This window comes from Lynx rufus, unplaced genomic scaffold (assembly GCF_022079265.1).
Source record: "Lynx rufus isolate CCGP_SWC_20201006 ecotype Redwood Valley unplaced genomic scaffold, mLynRuf1.p SCAF_10, whole genome shotgun sequence".
Lineage (NCBI taxonomy): Eukaryota > Metazoa > Chordata > Mammalia > Carnivora > Felidae > Lynx > Lynx rufus.
The window spans coordinates 43,369,073-43,387,683 of NW_025814824.1; the positions used below are offsets into that span (position 1 = coordinate 43,369,073).

At 35.0% G+C, this 18,611-nt stretch overlaps 1 protein-coding gene across 1 annotated transcript in view; it reads left to right on the forward strand.

Annotated features, from left to right (window-relative positions):
- The window catches only part of ADAMTSL1 (ADAMTS like 1), an 878,428-nt gene that overhangs the window by 538,506 nt on the left and 321,311 nt on the right, over positions 1 to 18,611 (forward strand). The window contains exon 4 of the mRNA XM_047098171.1: positions 18,469 to 18,514. Within this exon, the coding sequence (XP_046954127.1) occupies positions 18,469 to 18,514 (46 nt within the window). The remainder of the gene's footprint in view (positions 1 to 18,468; positions 18,515 to 18,611) is intronic.

Here is an 18,611-nt window from a genome sequence, read left to right on the forward strand (position 1 = left end):
TGTGCCAAAATCAAGGTCAAAGAGGTAAACTGCAGTTCATTTGAAATGGCAATGAGTCAGATACTGGATGCTCTTAAGTGTGGTGTCAACCTTTATATTGGTGCCCGAAGAAGACTTAAAGGTCTTTGTGACATTTTTTATCTTCTGCAAGGCCAATTAATCTCCAGACTAATAAATAGTATGGATTAATAGATTAATACATTAGGAGTAAGAATATTTTGTTAAATCCCAACTGGTTAAATGAAGGGCTTGTCATACCTATATGTACTCAAGTAGCAAAAATAATAATAAAAAAATTATTTCAAAAGCCTTACTTATAAAGGATGAAAGCATTTTTTAAAGTTAATAACTTTTGCATTGAATTCTTTAGTTGAATAGAATTTTTTGGAGCAGAATAAAATTATTAGATGAACAAGAAATAAAATCATCACACTGTGGAGGTGCCTAAAAAAAGATTATGATATTGTTCCAAAGGGATGTGGCTGCCAGAATGTTGTCAATATAAATACAGAAAAATTAAAATAAACATCCTCAAGGAGTCTTATCTCACAATAATTGGAAAGATCATTCAAACTTGTCATTTCATAATAATTGTGCTAAGTGAAATTAAGCTAACTCTTCAGATTTTTTAATTGCAAACACAATTTTTCTCCCATAAAAATATTGATACTACAGCAATATAAGCCTTAGTTAGCAAGTAATTTCTACGCCATATAATAATAAATACCAAAAGAAAAATTTTAACATTAAGATTTGACTTCTTAAACAAATATTTTTTCCCTTTAAAGTCATTTCATCTTTATCAAAACATCCAATTAAGTTTCATAGGACCTGTTTTAAGACATTTTAGAACTTTCAGCTAAAGTGAACCCCAAAGCAAGATTTATCTGTTATTCTTCATCTGGTGTTATATGTTATCAGACTTGTTTTCATTGGAAATGCTTGAGTTTTTGTTTAAAAGAAAGATATACAAGTTCAGAATGGGTCTGACTACTCTGTCATTTGTATGAGGAAGTCTTTTCATTGTGTTAGGAAAGATTTCACATTTTAGGATGTTTAAGAGTTTGTGGTTGCCTTCCTTTTACTTTCTGGGTTAAAGCCTAATCTAAATGTATTACCAGGACTTCTAATAGTCCAGGTCATATATCTTAGAGGGATGTGGTCCTCCCCTGCACCCCTAAGCTCTTATCTCCTTTCGAGAGGAGAATAAGTCGAAAGACTGAATGTTTGGAAACGTTTTATCCCATAAACCTGTTTATTAGAATAAAAAATGGTTGGAAATGTGTTTGGTGTCCATAACCTTTACTAGCCATGCTGGGAATTTATAATTCTTGGCCGTCTTTTTCTGTTTATTTAAAAATTCTTTATTTGGCTAGTTCAATAGCCCTTGTGAAGTCATTATTTCTTTTCAATTTTCTTTTTTTTTTAAATTGCTTTATAGGGATATCTTTGACACGTAAAAACTACATATATTTAAGGTATACAACTTACTGTTTCAATGTATTTATATATTGTGGAAGGATCACTACCATGAAGCTAAATAATTTATCCAACACACCTATATAGTTACATATTGTGTATATGTACATAGTTACATAGTGCATATGTGTTGAGAAGATTTAAGAGATACCGTTTCAACTTTCAAGCATACAATACAGTATTGTTAACTATCATCACCATACTGTACATTAAATTTCCCAAAGTGATTCATCTTGCATAACAGAAACTTTGTACCCTTTAACTAACATCTCCTCATTTTCCCTTCTCTCCTGCTCCTGGCAAAACACCATTATACTTACTCTCTGCTTTTATGACTTTAACTATTTTAGATTCCACTTATAAGTGAGATCATTCAGTGTTTGTCTTTTTTTGTCTGGCTTATTTCACTTAGCATAATGTCCACCAGATTCTTCCATGATGTCACAAATGGCAGGACTTCCTTCTTGTTAAGACTAAATAATATTCCATTGTATGTATATACCACATTTTCTTCACCCATCCCTCTGTCAGTGGCATTTAGATGGTTCCCGTGTCTTCACTATTATGAATAATGCTGCAGTGAAAATGGGTGCAGATATCTTTTCAAATTCCAGATTTCATATCCTTTGGATATATATACTCAGAAGTGATATTGCTAGATCATATAGTAGTTATATTTTTAATTTTTTGAGGAACCTCCATACTGTTATATAATAGTTTTACCATTTTCTGTTCCTACCAACAGTGTACAAAGGTTCCCTTTTCTTTATGTCCTTGCCAACATTTGTTACTTTTGTCTTTTTGATAATAGCCATTCTAACAGGTATGAGCAGATATCTCATTATGGTTTTGATTTTCACTTCCCTGATGATTGGTGATGTTGGGCACCTTTTCGTGTACCTGTTGGCCATTTCTGTTTCTTCTTTTAAGAAATGTCAATTCAGGTTTGTTGCCCATTTTTTGATTGGATTATTTGTTTTTTCACAATTGTGTTGTAAGAGTCTCTAATATATTTTAGATATTAACCCTTTATCAGATATATGGTTTGCAAGTAACTTCTCCAATCAAAGGCAATGAATAGATTGCCTTTTAACTTTGTTGATCGTTTCCTTTGGTGTACAGAAGCTTTTTAGTTTCATCTAGTCCCACTTACCTATTTTTGCTTTTGTTACAGGCAGTTTTGGTGTCATGACCAAAAATCATTGCCAACACCAATGTCAAAAGTTTTTTCCCTCTTTTCTTTTAGAAATTTTATCGTTCCAGGTCTTATAGTTAAGTCTTTCATCCATTTTGAGTTAGTTTTTTTTTTTTTAATTCACTGTGAGAATAAGGGTCCAATTTTATTCTTGTGCATGTAGATAACCAGTTTTCCTAATGCCATTTATTGAAGAGAGTATCTTTTCACTATCATTGTGAGTTCACCATAGTGGCACTCTTGTCAAAGATTGGTTGACTATATATGTGTGGGTATATTTCTGAGCTCCTTGTTTTGTTCTGTTGGTCTAAATGTCTGTTTTTATGCAGTACTATAATGGTTTGATTACTATAACTTTGCAGTATAGTTTGAAATCAGGAAGTGTGATGCCTCTAGCTTTTTTCTTCTGCCTCAGGATTTCATTGGCCATTTGGGATCTTTTGAAGTTCCACATAAATTTTAGGATTGTTTCTCTATTTATGTAAAGAATGCCATTGGGATTTTGATATGGAGTGTGTTGAATCTGTAGACCACTTTGGGTACTATGGACATTTTAACAATATTAATTCTTCCAATCTGTGAGCAAGGGTTATCTTTCCATTTATCTGTGTCTTCTTTAATTTCCTTCATCATTGTTTTATAGTTTTCAGGGTATAAGTCTTTCACCTAATTGGTTAAGTTTATTCCTAAGCATTTTATTATTTTTGATGCAGTTGTAAGTGGGATTTACTTAATTTCATTTTCAGATGGTTTGTTTTTAATGTGTAGAAAAGCCACCAATTTTTATATGTTGATTTTGTATCCTGAAACTTTGCTGAATTCATTTATTAGTTCTAACAGTTTGTTGTTGTTGAATCTTTAAATTTTTCTACATATATGATCATGTCATCTGCAAAGATGATCTTATTCTTTTCCAATTTAATTTGGATACCTTTTATTTCTTGTCTAATTGCTTCGACTAGAACTTTTGGTACTGTGTTAAATAGAAGTAGTGAGAATGAGTATTCTTGCTTACATTGGATCTTAGAGGAAAATTTTTCAGTTTTTCCCCATTGATTATGATGTTAGCTGTGGTTATTCAAATATGACCTTCATTGCGTTGAGGTAAGTTCTTTTTATACCTATTTTTAATGGTGTTTTTTAAATCATGAACAGATATTGAATTTTTTTACACTCCTTTTCCTGCATCTGTTGAGCTTATCATGTGGTTTTTATCTTTCATTCTGTCAATGTGATATATGACTTTGATTGATTTGCATATGCTGTACCACCCTTACACCTCACAGATAAGTCCTACTTGGTCATAGGTACAGTGCTTTTCATGTGCTATTGAATCCAATTGGGTAGAATTGTATTGATGATTTTTGCAACCATGTTCATTAGGGATATTGGCCTATGGTTTTCTTTTCTTACAGTTTGTTTGTCTGGCTGTGGTTTCAGAGCAATATTGGCCTTATAAGATTCATTTGGAAGTGTTCTCTCTCCTACTTTTTGGAAGACTTTAAGAAGGATTGGTATTACTATTTTTTAAATGTTTAGTAAAATTCACCAGTGAAACCGTTAGGTCCTGGCTTTTCTTTCTTGGGAGGTATTTGATTATCGATTCAATTTTCTTATTTGTTACTGGTCTGAACTAGAAAAAGAACAAAACAAGCCCGCAGTTATCCTGAAAAAAAGAAGATAATAAAGATTAGAAAAAAAATGGATCAAATAGAGGTTAGGAAAACAATAGAAAAAATTCAACTAAACTAAGAGTTGTTTTTTTTTTTTTTTGAAAAGATAAGATCAACAAATGCTGGGCTAGACTAAGAAAAAAAGAGAAAAGATGAAAATAAAACCAGAAATAAACAAGAAGACATTGTAATAAATGCCTCAGAAATCAAAAAAGACCATAAGGAACTATTATGAACAATTATACCAATGAATTGGGTAACCTAGAAGAAATGAGTAAATTCTAAGAAACATATAACCTTCTAAGGGTGAATCTCCTCAATTTTCATTCATTCATTAAATAAATATACACTGAATATCTATCATGTATCAGGCAAGTTGCTAGGTATAACTAAGGATAAAAGACCCAGGAGTCAAGCATCTGCTTTGGGGGATTTAACAAATTATTAAGTTTTTGCTGATTATACTGAATTTCTACTGATTGTAGTTATATAATATTTTAAGAAGAGAATTTCCTCCCAGTTATATAAATAGGTAATATATATGTAGCAATAGTTCTTAATCTTAGCTATACTTTAGAATCACCTGTATATATATATATATATATATATATATATATATATATATATATATACAACCCACTGAAAGCCAATTAAATACAAATCTCTAGAGCTGGAACTCTGATATCAATACATCTTTCAAAAGCTCTCCAAATGATTTTAATGTATAACCAGTGTTAAAACTGCTGCTGTATTCACTGTTGACAATAGCCAAAGTATGGGAGGAGCCCAAATGTCCATTGACGAATGAATGGATAAAGAAGATGTGGTACAATGGAATATTACTAGGCAATCAAAAAGAATGAAATCTTGCCATTTGCAAGTACATGGATGGAACTAGAGGGTATTATGCTCAGCGAAGTTAGTCAGAGAAAGACAAATATGTGACTTCACCCATATGATAAAGGGAAGATACAAAATAGATGAACATAAGGGAAGGGAAGCAAAAATAATATAAAAACAGGGAGGGGACAAAACATAAGAGCCTCTTAAATATAGAGAACGAACTGAAGGTTACTGGAGGGGTTGTGGGAGGGGGGATGGGCTAAATGGGTAAGAAGCATTAAGGAAGACCCTTTTTGGGATGAGCCCTGGGTGTTATACATAGGGAATATGTCACTGGAATCTACTCCTGAAATCATTATTGCACTATATCCTAACTAACTTGGATGTAAATTTAAAAATAAATTTAAAAAACCCTGCTGCTCTATTAAAGGAGATGATAGTGGAATGATTCAGCTCCCTGGGATTTTTTGGAAGTTAGGGTAATGAATAAAAGAAGGAATTTTCTGGTAAAAGAGATTTGTTTATGTTTAAATTCCTCACTCAGGTTTCTGTGAAATGACCCAATCTACAGCATTGGAGGAAAGCCCTGGGCACCAGCATGTCAGGATGTAAAAGTGGTGATTGTCCCCATACTACTGTGAGCTGAAGGAATAACTTTTCTGAGTGGTTATACAGTTGTCAGTATAGCTAAGGTCAGCCTTGCCCAGATTGACAAATGGACTAAGTGATTTCTGAAGTTTTCTTCCATTCCATTATTAAGCTTACAAGTATGACCCTTTAAAATGCCTCCAGGTTGTTAGTGAATGACTAAGTTAATGCCCCGAGCCTGGGATATTTTATGCAAATTCTCTAGGATCCACCTGCCTTCAAATTCATTAAATTTCTTATCCGTTGAGTGGAGTTTATCTTTCTACCTTCAATTCCACATTTATCATTATGCGGAAAGAAAGGCTTCCTAATAGTACTTGAGGTCTTTAATTTTTCTTATATTTTCTTAAATTTCTTATCCATTGAGCGGAGTTTAACTTTCTACCTTCAATTCCGCATTTATCATTATGCGGAAAGAAATGCTTCCTAATAGTACTTGAGGTCTTTTATTTCTCTGTTTGGGTCCAATTTGTGCAACAGAAAAGAGGAGTTTATCTAACCCTAACTGTTTTTGCTTACTTTCAACCACTGGGGGAGAGGGAGGTGGTGGGAAGGAAGGAGGAAGGAGGGAATGATAAAGGAGAAGAGAAAGAGATTAAGAGAAATTAAAGGGACACCAGATATTAACAGCTAAAGACAAGGGATACCAGAATTACATACATTGGGGGAAGGATGCTTTACCTGGAGACAGAAAGAATAAGTATAGAATGCTAAGTAACATCATAGTCATGTGTGACCATCAGCTGAAACCCATAACTACATATGTCAACCTTAAATAGCTGCATAACCAATCCCTACCTCTGGGTTTTGGGGTAGGACTCACAGGTCAAGATTGGGATCTTTTCCTAGTGAGAGAGTCATATGTTTGGGAGCCTGGCTCTCATAACAGTGCGTTTCACTGTCTCTGAGTCTTTAACCTATTTTGTGGACTATCCCTTTTATTTATTTATTTTTTTATCAAACTACTAATTTTGAATCTTGGTCCCATTACTTTCTAGCCAGGTGACACTGCACTGGGTTTTTAGTTTTTCTGGGATTCAATTTGTCGCATCTATGATGTCAAGTGGGCAGTTCCTGGAACAGAATAGGTGTTCAATAAATATTTATATTCAGTGAATGTCTAAGGTGCCCTTCAACTCTAAAATTGAATGTGTGACCCTGAGACAGAGAGCTTTTCTCCTCCACATGTGCAGTCAAAACCCATTTTGCTGCCAGATAGGAAGAGGAACAAAAGCTGCTCTTAATATGAATGGTTTTAAAGAAAAATGTTGTTATTCTCCAGGCCCCCATCTTACAACGGACATCTGGGTGATATGGGCGGATTGAAGAACTTTTGTCTCTAGCCAAAATAATTCATAAATTCCCAGCTCCAGGGTTGTATCGGGTGAGGTTGTGAGAGTCCTAGAGTTTCATAATATACATTTTCCTCATGGGGAAGATGGAAAAGTTGGACTTGATGTTGCTAAAACACATTTGTTTTTATTCTCATTCTTTGCCTCTTTTGGCTACTGAGCAAATGTAAGATCATTTGCAAACCTTATGGCATGTGTGTATGTATAATAAAGTGCATGTCCTTCCTGCTAGCGGATCTCAAGCCAAGGGCAGCAATCCCCCTGCCCCACACCCCAGCATATTTCAGAGGGAGCAAATGCATCGCAGTGACAAATACAACTTAGAATAAATATGTGGAAATAAACATGTCTGTAAAAAAAATGCAGTTTCTTTCCTCTGGTAGCTATTTCACTTCCTTTTATGCTTTTCACCTTCACTTTATTACAGAAAGATTTTAATCAGGTTTTAGGGTTCACAACTTAGAGCAAATATTAAACCAAAAGTTCTTCATGGCCTGAAATTATCCTGATAGCATTTCCTTCTGTTCTACGCCTTCTCTTTAACCTTGATCCACCCATCCTTCCTTCGCTCCTGTCTTCCCTCCCTCCTTCCTTCCTTCTTTTCTCTTCTCAAGAAATGCTTATGGAGTACTAACCATAAACGAGGCACTTCACGAGGCACTGGGGCTCAGAGATCAAAACATAGACTGCAGGGGAGAAAAGCAAATAAAAGAAACCAAAAATAGGTTTTTTAAAAGTGAAAACAGTCCTGGCCAGCTACAGGACTGTCCTGATCCTTTAAAATACTGACCACATTGTTGTCTCTCTGCCTCTTGTTCTAATGAGCTTCTTACCTTCAATGTTCCTCCACACCCATGCCCAGCTAGTAAAATTCATCACACACTCAGCAGTGGTCTTCAGCCTCATTTTGATATACTTATAAGTCATTTCTCTTCACACCACTTTGAATTACCTTTACACAGACTGGCATGTGTTATGGTTTCTTGTATGGCACTGTATCCCCAATACTATCATCTATGAGCACAGGTTTTATCTTTCTTGTTTTATATTTTACTGCCATGCACATAGTAGGTGCTCAGTTCAGTGTTAGATGAATTCGCTGAATAGAATATTTGGGCCAGGAACCTACTGTAGGACTGTTTCTTGAGTAACCCTTTCTCCCATCACATTCTTGGGATACTTATGGCCCATATGGGACATTCTACCTGAGATATTGCCTTTAAGTACTTTCTTCTCACCAGCTTGTCCCTTTGTCCAGTTCCTTTTGTATTTAGTATCCAGACCATGCCCATTAGTAGTTGACTATGCATTATACTGTTGTGTGTTTTACGTGGATGGATGTAGATTGTTTTCCAACTAAATTATAACTTTGAAAGGATCAAAAAAGGCCATCATTTTTCTATCTTTCACAGTTCCTTGCATAGTACTGGTTCAGACTGGATGCTCAATAAATGTGTTAAGTGACTATAAATCTGAAAGCATTATACAAAAGCTTGCTAACCAGAAATCCTGCACGGGGGATCATTTTCACTGTGAGACTGCTTATTGTACAGTTTCCTCATTAGATTTTCTGAACAGTATGCTTGGAGCAGTTTCTGGCTTCATTAGAAGTTGGGCATGATCATTATGGTTTATATTGTCATTGTTCTTGCTTTTTTCTTTGTTGATTGCATGAGCATACTCCTCATTTTCATAACCTCAGCCCATATTTGTGAGAACTCAATGCTTTGTTGTAACATGTCAGTCTTTGAAGAACAGACAGAGATATGTAAAATCATACTTGTTTGGGGAAAAAAATTGGCAGTGATTTTTCTGGTTGTAATTTAGAACATACCAAACACTCATAATAGCAAATAAACCGATTTGACACTCACAAGACAAACTCCCAAATTCAGTCTATAATATCCTCATGTGGGTCTACATTTTAATTTAACAGCTCTGTAGCTGCTTAGCCGCTGCTAGAGAATCTGTAACAGAGAAGACTTCCTTAGTTCCCTATGGTAGAGAGAAGATCAAACAACCAGAGGGCATGTCTTCTCAGAACGTTTTCCCCAAACCTACATCATTTCCATTCATAGTGAATTTGTTCTCTACATGAAGTTTTAGTAACCCTCTCTGTATGCACAAACCAGGGTCTCCAAGCTGGCACGGCATTCAGAATGTTTTTATAATGAGAGATTAGTATAGAGAAGAAGTGTTGAATTATAAAACTAAGGTTACAAAAATATGTTACCTATGCCAAAGAAACACTTTTAAGCCAAGGCGTCGATTTATGGCACTGTTTTAAAATTTGGGCCTCCGCTACCCCCTAGTCTGTTTAAAATTGCTTTGAAAATTCAGGTTTTAGGCCAACTGTTCTTTTGGCTCCTTTGGCCGCATTAGAGCCTCTGGCAGATTGAGAAGAACTAGTGTGACACCAGGGCTGTGTCTGTTCCCAGCCAGCTCACCTACTGATGGATGATGCTTGGCAGCATGCCTCCTTGTTGTTTGTTGTATTATTACGACAGAAAGCATTTTCAAAAGCTACATTTATCAAGTTGTCATAATAGTTTGGCTTGTATATCTATCTACTCAGAAAAAAAAATAAATCTCTCTCTTAGCACTAATCTGTTGGAGCCACATGATGCATCACGTGCAGAAGAGGTAGTGCAAAATGAAAAGGCCATTCTGCATGAGATTCAGGGACCTTTCAACTAAATGATTAAAGGAAGAGGTATTTTTTTATGTATGCATTTGAAAGTCCCAGAGCACCAAAGACCTGTCCCCGCCTTGTTTCAAGGGTACTTTTCCATGGGTGGTTGTGTTTGTTGCAGATGCCTTATTCCTAGAATTTTGGAGGGAAAACACTGAAATTTGCCACAAAGAAGGTCAAAGACACTCTTAATGTTTAAGATGGATTTTTCATTGGCAGGTATCACCAGATTAAACATCACTTGTTGTGGAGAACCTTATAAGCAAGATAGGTGGTTGTCTGGGAGCTCAAGACTGTTTGAAGCTGGGATTCAGAATCTTCATCCAGAGAAAAAATATACTCAGAAAATGTTTGTTTAAAATACTTCAAACCTATTAATGTTAATAAAGCATTCACTAGGTATGCATACTAGAACATCTTCAATTATTCCGAAATATAGTATATAATGAATATACAATATAAACATGGTTATCTGTAGATATGTTTTTATTGAGATATATCGACATAGAACATCATACAAATTAAAGGTATACAATATATTGATTTGTTGTTTTTTCCTAATTTTTCCCACCCCTTCCCTTTGTTAATCATCAGCTCATTCTCTATATTTATATGTCTGATTCTACTTTTTGTTTGTTCATTCCATTGTTTAGCTTTTTAGATTCCACATGTAAGTGAAATCATATGGTATTTGCCCTTCTCAGTCTGACTTATTTCTCATAACATAATACCTTCTAGGTCCATCCACGTTACAGATGGCAAGATCTCATCCTTTGTTATGACTGTGTAATATTCTATCGTGTGTGTGTGTGTGTGTGTATCACATCTTCTTTATCCATTCACCTATCATTGGACGCTTAGGCTGCTTCTGTATCTTGGTTATTATCAATAATGCTGCAATAAACATAGGGAGACATGTCTTTTTGATATAGTGTTTTCATTTTCTTTGGGTAAATACCTAGTAGTGGAATTACTGGATCATTTAGTAGTTCTATTTTTTAGAATTTTGAGGAAACTTCCTACTGTTTTTTACAGTGGCTGTACCAATTTACATTTCCCACTAACAGTGTACAAGCGTCCTTTTTTCTCCACATTCTCACCAATACTTGTTATTTTTTGTCTTTTTTATTTTAGTTATTATGATGGTTGTGAGGTGATATCTCACCGTGGTTTTGATTTGCATTTCCCTGAAAATCTTTTCATGTATCTCTTCTGTTGGCCATTTATATGTCTTCTTTGGAAAATGTCTATTCAGGTCCTCTGCCCATGTTTTACTCAGATTTTGGGGGGGGTTTCTTTCTTCCTTTCTTTGTTTGTTTGTTTGTTTGCTTGCTTTCTTGCTTTTGGTGTTTAGTTGTATAGATTCATCATATATTTTTGATATTACCTCTTTATCAGATATATCATAAAAATTTTAAGGAATAAAACAAATTGATTGATTTGATGCATCTATACATTGCAATATGATACCACTTTCTGTTAGCTTACACCTCTAACATGTGCCCTAGTTATCATTTCTTTTCTGTGGTGGGAACAATTAAGATCTCTCTTAGAAACTTTGAAGTTTATGATACAGTGTTTTTGTCTATAATTGCTATACTGTGTATAGCAATTTTGTCTATAACTGCTATACTGTGTATTAGATTTCCAGGACTTATTTATCGACTAATTACAAGTTTGTACACTTAAATAACATCTCCCCAATTCCTCCACCCCCAAGTCTCTGATAACTACCATTCTACTTTGTTTTTATGTAGATATTTTTTAAAGTTTATTTATTTATTTTGAGAGAGAGAGAGAGAGAGAGAGAGAGATGGGAGAGGGGACAGGGAGAGAGGGAAAGAGAGAATCCCAAACAAGCTCCATGCTGTCAATGCAAAGCCCAATGAGTGGTCTCAAACTCACAAACCGTGAGATCATGACCTGAGCTGAAATCAAGAGTCCGACACTTAACCGACTGAGCCACCAGGCACCCCTGTAGGTATTTTTTGAAGAAGGTGCTGAACTGACTCCTCTTGCTAGGACCAAGCACCTACAAATAAAGTTTCCACATCAACAAGGCTCATTTTTATTGTCATGAAAAACACTCTAAATAAGAATTAAATAATAATTATATAAACATGGAATAAAATGCATAGAATTATAGAATTGCTTTTTTTTAATGTTTATTTATTTTTGAGACAGAGAGAGAGAGAGCATGAACAGGGGAGGGTCAGAGAAAGAGGGAGACACAGAATCTGAAACAGGCCCCAGGCTCTGAGCTATCAGCACAGAACCTGACACGAGGCTCGAACCCACGGACCGTGAGATCATGACCTGAGCCAAAGTCAGACGCTTAACTGACTGAGCCACCCAGGCACCCCTAGAATTGCTTTTTTAAGCAAAAGAGTGTAACAGAGCTAAAGGAAAGACAACAGAGCTATAGGAAGCCCACTATGGTGGCCAGTCCTCTAATTTTCTCCCCCATGCCAGGCAAGATCCCCACCAACCACCGATGATGCACAGACTCCAGTTCTAGATCGTAGGTTTTTAGCATCCATTTTGACCCATGGATGAGGACAGTGAGCATCTGAGGACAGCAGGGTCCAGAGGTTCACGTAACTTCCTTTTTAATGGCAAGTTGATTGGTATCAAGTGTTGTTTCCTGAAAGAACCTCTTACACTAATGTGTCTGTGGAAAATGAAAAGCAGCCCAACAGTGCATTTATACTTGGTCCTCTTAAGTGTTCTCAGAATTTGTTATTCCTCTTGAGGTCTTTGTAAAAAGTCCCTGAAATGTAGAAGTGCTTTCACTGGCTTATTGGGGACATCCTTCCGCAAGATAGCTCCAGTGAATACTGAAATGCTCAAATTGAAGCAAGAGGAAAACCATGCACCAATAGTACATGACGTCATGTTTTCAGCTGTAAATCTGCTTGTTTTGTCTAATCTATACTCACTTTAGGATCCAAAATCTAAAGGACCCAGAGTCTTTCTGTCAGCTTGAATTGTTGATATGGTTTATACCTGTTCTCTTGTGAAGAGCTCATGGTTTCCTTTTGAATAATTAAAAAAAAAAAGAGAGACATAAGGAGATGAATGCTCATATTTTAAAATTCTTTGCCCATGAGTCCGTATTTGAAAGACAAGAGGTATTCCAAGAAATGCAGTAACTTGTTTTTACTGAACAGCACTCTGCTTTTTCAAAATCAAAGGAAAGCTTCCTGAGTGGTTGTCCTTAAGAACTATGGAGTCTTAAATACGCAGTTACCACATTTTCCCAAAACTTGTTCACTGACACCAGGAATGAGTCTCGTTATGTCTCCAGAAGAATCTGTTTGCCTAGGGAGGAAAATGAGGAGAACCTTGAGGTAAAAATTGATGTTTTGCCCAATTTTTTAATTCTTAATGAGAGATAAGTTGAATATGCCTCCCTCTTTTAAGGACTTAAATTATATAAGTGGGAGGGTGGGGAAGTGGGGAACCAACAAATTGCTAACGCCTGGAAAGAGAACTTTTAATTTTCCATGGTAATTCATTTCTTCTATGGTTGTTAAATTATGGCAATTGAAACTAAGATATTATCAGGGTTTTAAGAACTGGAAGAGTTTGGATGGCTTGTTATGTGTTAATGAGAAACCAAAAAAGTGTGCTTTAAGCTTACACTAATCTCATTATAAGTGAGTTAAAATCTGAATAATTCACAAACACTAGCTTGTGATTGAGGTGATTACCATTTTTTACAGAAGGAATTAAGTCAAAATTAATAAATGAGTAGCTAGGAGTGAAGTGCTTAAATGAATAAATAAGGAATTGTGTGTACAAATTCAGTTTGGAATATATTTGAATATTTATATTTTGTTCCTTCATATTTGAACCAGTTCTGAGTCCTTAATTGGTACCGTCCTTAGCTCACTAAACACAGTCCTGAAAACATTCTATTGTTTGCAATGAGAAAATGCATTTACTTAAAAATCTCTGTTATCAGTGGCCTATAACTTGCTTTGGAACCCATTTTGGATTGAAATTTCTGTTTGTTTTCATTCCCAGGGGTGAATTTTATTTTGTTTAAATGTGAAAGAAACCATTTGGCTGTTTTATACCAATGAACTGTTAAGAAAGGAAGAAAATATTCTTTACTGCATGATGCTCAAATGAGGCTTTTGTGCCCAGATAAATGCTTCGGATGAAGAAATTCATACTTGGCACAAATTAAATCCTTATGGTGGAATAGTCACTTCATTAACTTAAATAAAATTTATATGCAGGTATAATAAATTTGAACTTTTAAAAAGTGTAAGCTTCTCTGCATTGAAGTTCTTTCATGTTACATTTTATAGAGGAGTGTGGTTTTCTTGGAGATGTTCCCGATATACGATGTGAGTCTAGGTATCCTTTACTTACTAGAAGTGAATTTACCAGAACTGAAGAGTAGCTCATAAATTGATATGGTAACAATAAGGTGCATTTAACCCCCAGACCAACACTATGCTTGGTTTCTCACATTTAAATTTTTTTTTTAACGTTTATTTATTTTTGAGACACAGAGAGACAGAGCATGAACGGGGGAGGGGCAGAGAGAGAGGGAGACACAGAATCAGAAGCAGGCTCCAGGCTCCGAGCCATCAGCCCAGAGCCTGACGCGGGGCTCGAACTCACGGGCTTGGTTTCTCACATTTAATCTAGTATTAATATTTTACACATCTTAAGCATATCTTGTTCCTTTTTTTTTTTTTAATTGTCTTAGACAAATCTGAGTTCCAATCCCTGGCTCTTTCTTTCCTGTGGATATTTCATTAAGCCTCCTAATCTCTATTAGCCTCAATCTTCTCATCTATTAAATGGGAGTAATAAAACCTTTCAGAGTTGTTGGAAGCTTATTGATAATGTACACAGAATATGTAATCCTGGACCAAATACCTATAGAAGGCACTCAGTATATCATGGAGGCTAGAATTACATTTGTTACCCACAATCTGATAATGACTTTCAATAATGAGGACATTTCCAAAATCCAGCATTACCACTTTAATGTCATATTTCAGTTGATTAAATGAAATAAGCTTTCAGTAAATAAGTAATACTATTTAGTAGAGGGAAGGCTTAATCCAGGGAAACAAATTATGTGTCAGTCAAGACAAGGTGTTTGACAATTATAGGATATTCTTTGGAAATTGCAGCAAATCTTTCTGTGTTGTTTTATTTTTGCTAAATAAGAAGGATTTAAATCAATGTTTCATATTATGTGCTCACATCTATCTTTCAAGGATGCTTTTAAAATGTGTGTTCGTAATTGAAAATATATGGGGAAAGGCTCATTTAAGTTATTGAAGCAGGTATTTTGTTGCCTTTGTTTTGTTTTGTTTGGTTTGGTTTTTAGCAAATGATATCTCTATAATAATCCTTTGGCATTTGAACAGAGCTTTTGTAAATTATCTCAGTTAGTGATCACAACTTTGTGCCCAACCATTCCAATATACATTTGACAGATGAGAAGGGTAAGACCCTGAGAGGGCAACAGGCTTATGCAAGGAGAAAAACAAGTTTACGACCTACATCCTCAAACTCCTAATTTAGTATTGTTTTCATTATTCCTTCAGGGAGATAAGGTTGGGAAAAGAAAATAAAAAGAGGTGAAAAACATAGAACTTTAAGGTCTTAATGATTAACACCAGAGTTCACTTTTTTAAAGTGAGAAGTCATCATTGTATCTTCTTGTTTTTAAAACATTCAGTGGTTCCTCTTTGTCTATTGCCAAGTTCAAAATTAGAAGGTATTTCTCTCATCTGTGATTCCCCACATAAATCCCAAACTCCAGCAAAACAAAACCATATCTTTTTATACCTCTGTGCCTTTCCTGTGGTTTCCTTTATATATATATATATACATATATATATATATATGTATATATATATATATATATCCTTAACCCTCTTTCAATATCTATTATGTTTTTATTTCTGTTACACAATTAATTTACCAAATGTTTATATAGTGTGCCAGGCACTGTTAGAAGTGCTCCACAAATATTAAGTCAGTTAATCCCCATGATAATTCCAGGAAATAAGTAATATTATCCCATTTTACAGATGATAAAACTGAGATATTTAAACTGCAGAAGAGAATCAAGATTCCAGAATGAGGATTCTGGTTTCAAAGTGGGTACTCTGAACCATTATACCATGTCACATATGCACTTAGAATTTCACAACTGAAAAACTTACCACATTCAACCGAGACCAAGGTCTAAATGGCATGCCACCAAAGGCCTCTGGGTTGTAGAATTCATTACCTTGTAAATGTACCATCAACTGGAACCTACTTATTATCTTTTTAGACTCAGAAATATGGTATTTTTCAGTAATCATAGCAAGAACAGATCCTTCTCTTGGAGGTGGACAATGACTTGGCCCATGAGATTAATGTTTCAAACTAGAATGCTAGTTTATTTATTAACTTACAATGAAAAATAGAACTATCACATGGACCAAAACACCCACGTCAGCATGACAAGCACACTCTGCCTCTCAGCAGTCCTAAGAAACCAGATCACTCTTGGCAAGTTGCTTGGTCAACATGGCATCCTAAGGAGGGGTATCCCTGTGATAAACAGAACGTTCATTGGCATTAGCTAAGTTATCATGATGCATCAGTATTGTGATTGCAACAGCCTTGCCAATGGGACCTGGAGGACATGAAACTCGTAGGTCTTTTGCCTGGGACACTGCTTGGCTGGGCACCGACAACCATATATCTCCGTGATTCTCTTCTTTTCTAGGATTATAATGCCTGGCCAGCCCTTCCTTTCCTTTCCCATGTTCTATTGTTAATGTGTGTTAATATTCTCAGTCTGGTCACAGTCAAGTCTTCAGGCCTGGGACCTTTCTATCTCTTTAAGACAGGCTTAGTGCAATTGTATTTTCAGATGCTATTTTCTTTTTGATGACATCTTCAAGACCTAACACAAATACTATCTAGCTTTTCCTACACTGAATTGTAACTACATGAGTGGTTTTATTAATACCAAAGACAAAGTTATAGCCATTTTTTTTGTATTCCCAGAAGTAAACACATTGTGCAGCACATAACAGGAGCTCAGTGGTTGTTTCCTGAATAAACAAGTAAATGAGGAGGTAGAAAATCATCATGGTTAGGAGTGTAAGCTCTGAGACTGCATGGTCTGGTTTCAAATCTCAGCTCTACGACTTAACACTTGTGTGGTTTTGGCAAGTTACTCAAAGTCCCTGAGCTTCCATTTTTCATCTTTAAAAAGAGTATAATTGTACCCTGCCTCCAACGGTTCCTGAAAAGATTAAATTAATACATATACCAAACTTAGAAATGTACCTGGAATTTCAAACTGTTAGTTATTAGTATAATAATTCTCTTAGCATTTTGTATTGTATTTTTACTCATTTTGTAAAAAGTATGACTTATGTTGCAAAGGGCAGAGTACCACTTGTCCCTGTTTTAAGTGTCACCATTGAATATTTAATTAAAAATTGTTTTGTCACAGAAATTCAGTAAAATGGAAACTCCCATGTATTGCTAATGGGAGTAAGGAATGGTTCAACTTTTATGGAATGCAATTTAGCAATATTTATCAAAAGTCTTATAAAAGTTCATTCCCTTTATTCCAGTAATTCCCCTTCTAGAAATTTATCTGTCCTACAGCCACGGTCAGAAACTTGGATAAAACTTTTATATAGACATAGTTTATCACACCATCATTTATCAACCCCCTCATTGGAAATTACTTAAATGGCAAGTCATGAAAGAATGGTTATACAAATTACTTTATCTTATTTAACGGAATATTATGTAGCTCTCAAAACTGTATCTTTAAATTATTTCATAGTGTGGGAAAATGCTTCCCAAAAAGCTGAAGTGGGAAAAGAAAACCCAAACCACAAAATGGTATAGGTGACGTAATTTCTTCCACACTGAGAAGAAATCAGTAAGTCAAAATAACAGTGATTATCTTTAGATAAGGCAACTATGGGGGATTTCGTTTTTGTAATCTTTCTTTTCCAAAACCTCTCCAATGAGCGTGTATTTTAGAAGTAAAAATAATTCTTTAAGAACTATAAGTTTTAATGTCCTTAGATGTGTAATTTTAAGACATGTTGAATATTGTCTCATTTTTACCATGTTCCAGATCTAAGTTTTTTCAGTGAAATATCTCTTCAGTCTAATACCAGAGATAATTAAGAAGACAGGATTCATTTTTCAGAAAACCTTGTATTAATATTTACTTGGTTAATAAGCACAAAGTATAAGTACTTATCTTGAAAAATTTTTGAAGGAAAATGAATGCTTACTTTCAGCTCTCATGGAGAAATCAGTTTATATATACAACTTCTTGAGAACTGCTTTGTTTAGTATTGATAGTAATTTCTATAAGAACATTGTTATTCGGAAGAAAAGAAAGAGACTCGTACATTAGTATTAAGAGAAAATTGTTCTCGTGACAAAATAGTTTCAATTTTGAGCCTGTAGTAATGAGTAGTAATGAGTTTTTTTCTTTTTTCTTTTTTTCCTCTTTTTTCTTCTTTTTTTTCTTTTCTTTTCTTTTTTTTTTTTTTTCTGTGTGTGTGTGTGACCTAGGAGCTGTGAGGGAAGAAATATCCGATATAGAACATGCAGTAATGTGGTAAGTACTGAGGTTCTGCTTCTGCGATTATGATCATGTATCATTTTAAGAACTGAATAATGCCAAGCAGTTTTATGTATTCTGAACAAGCAATCAA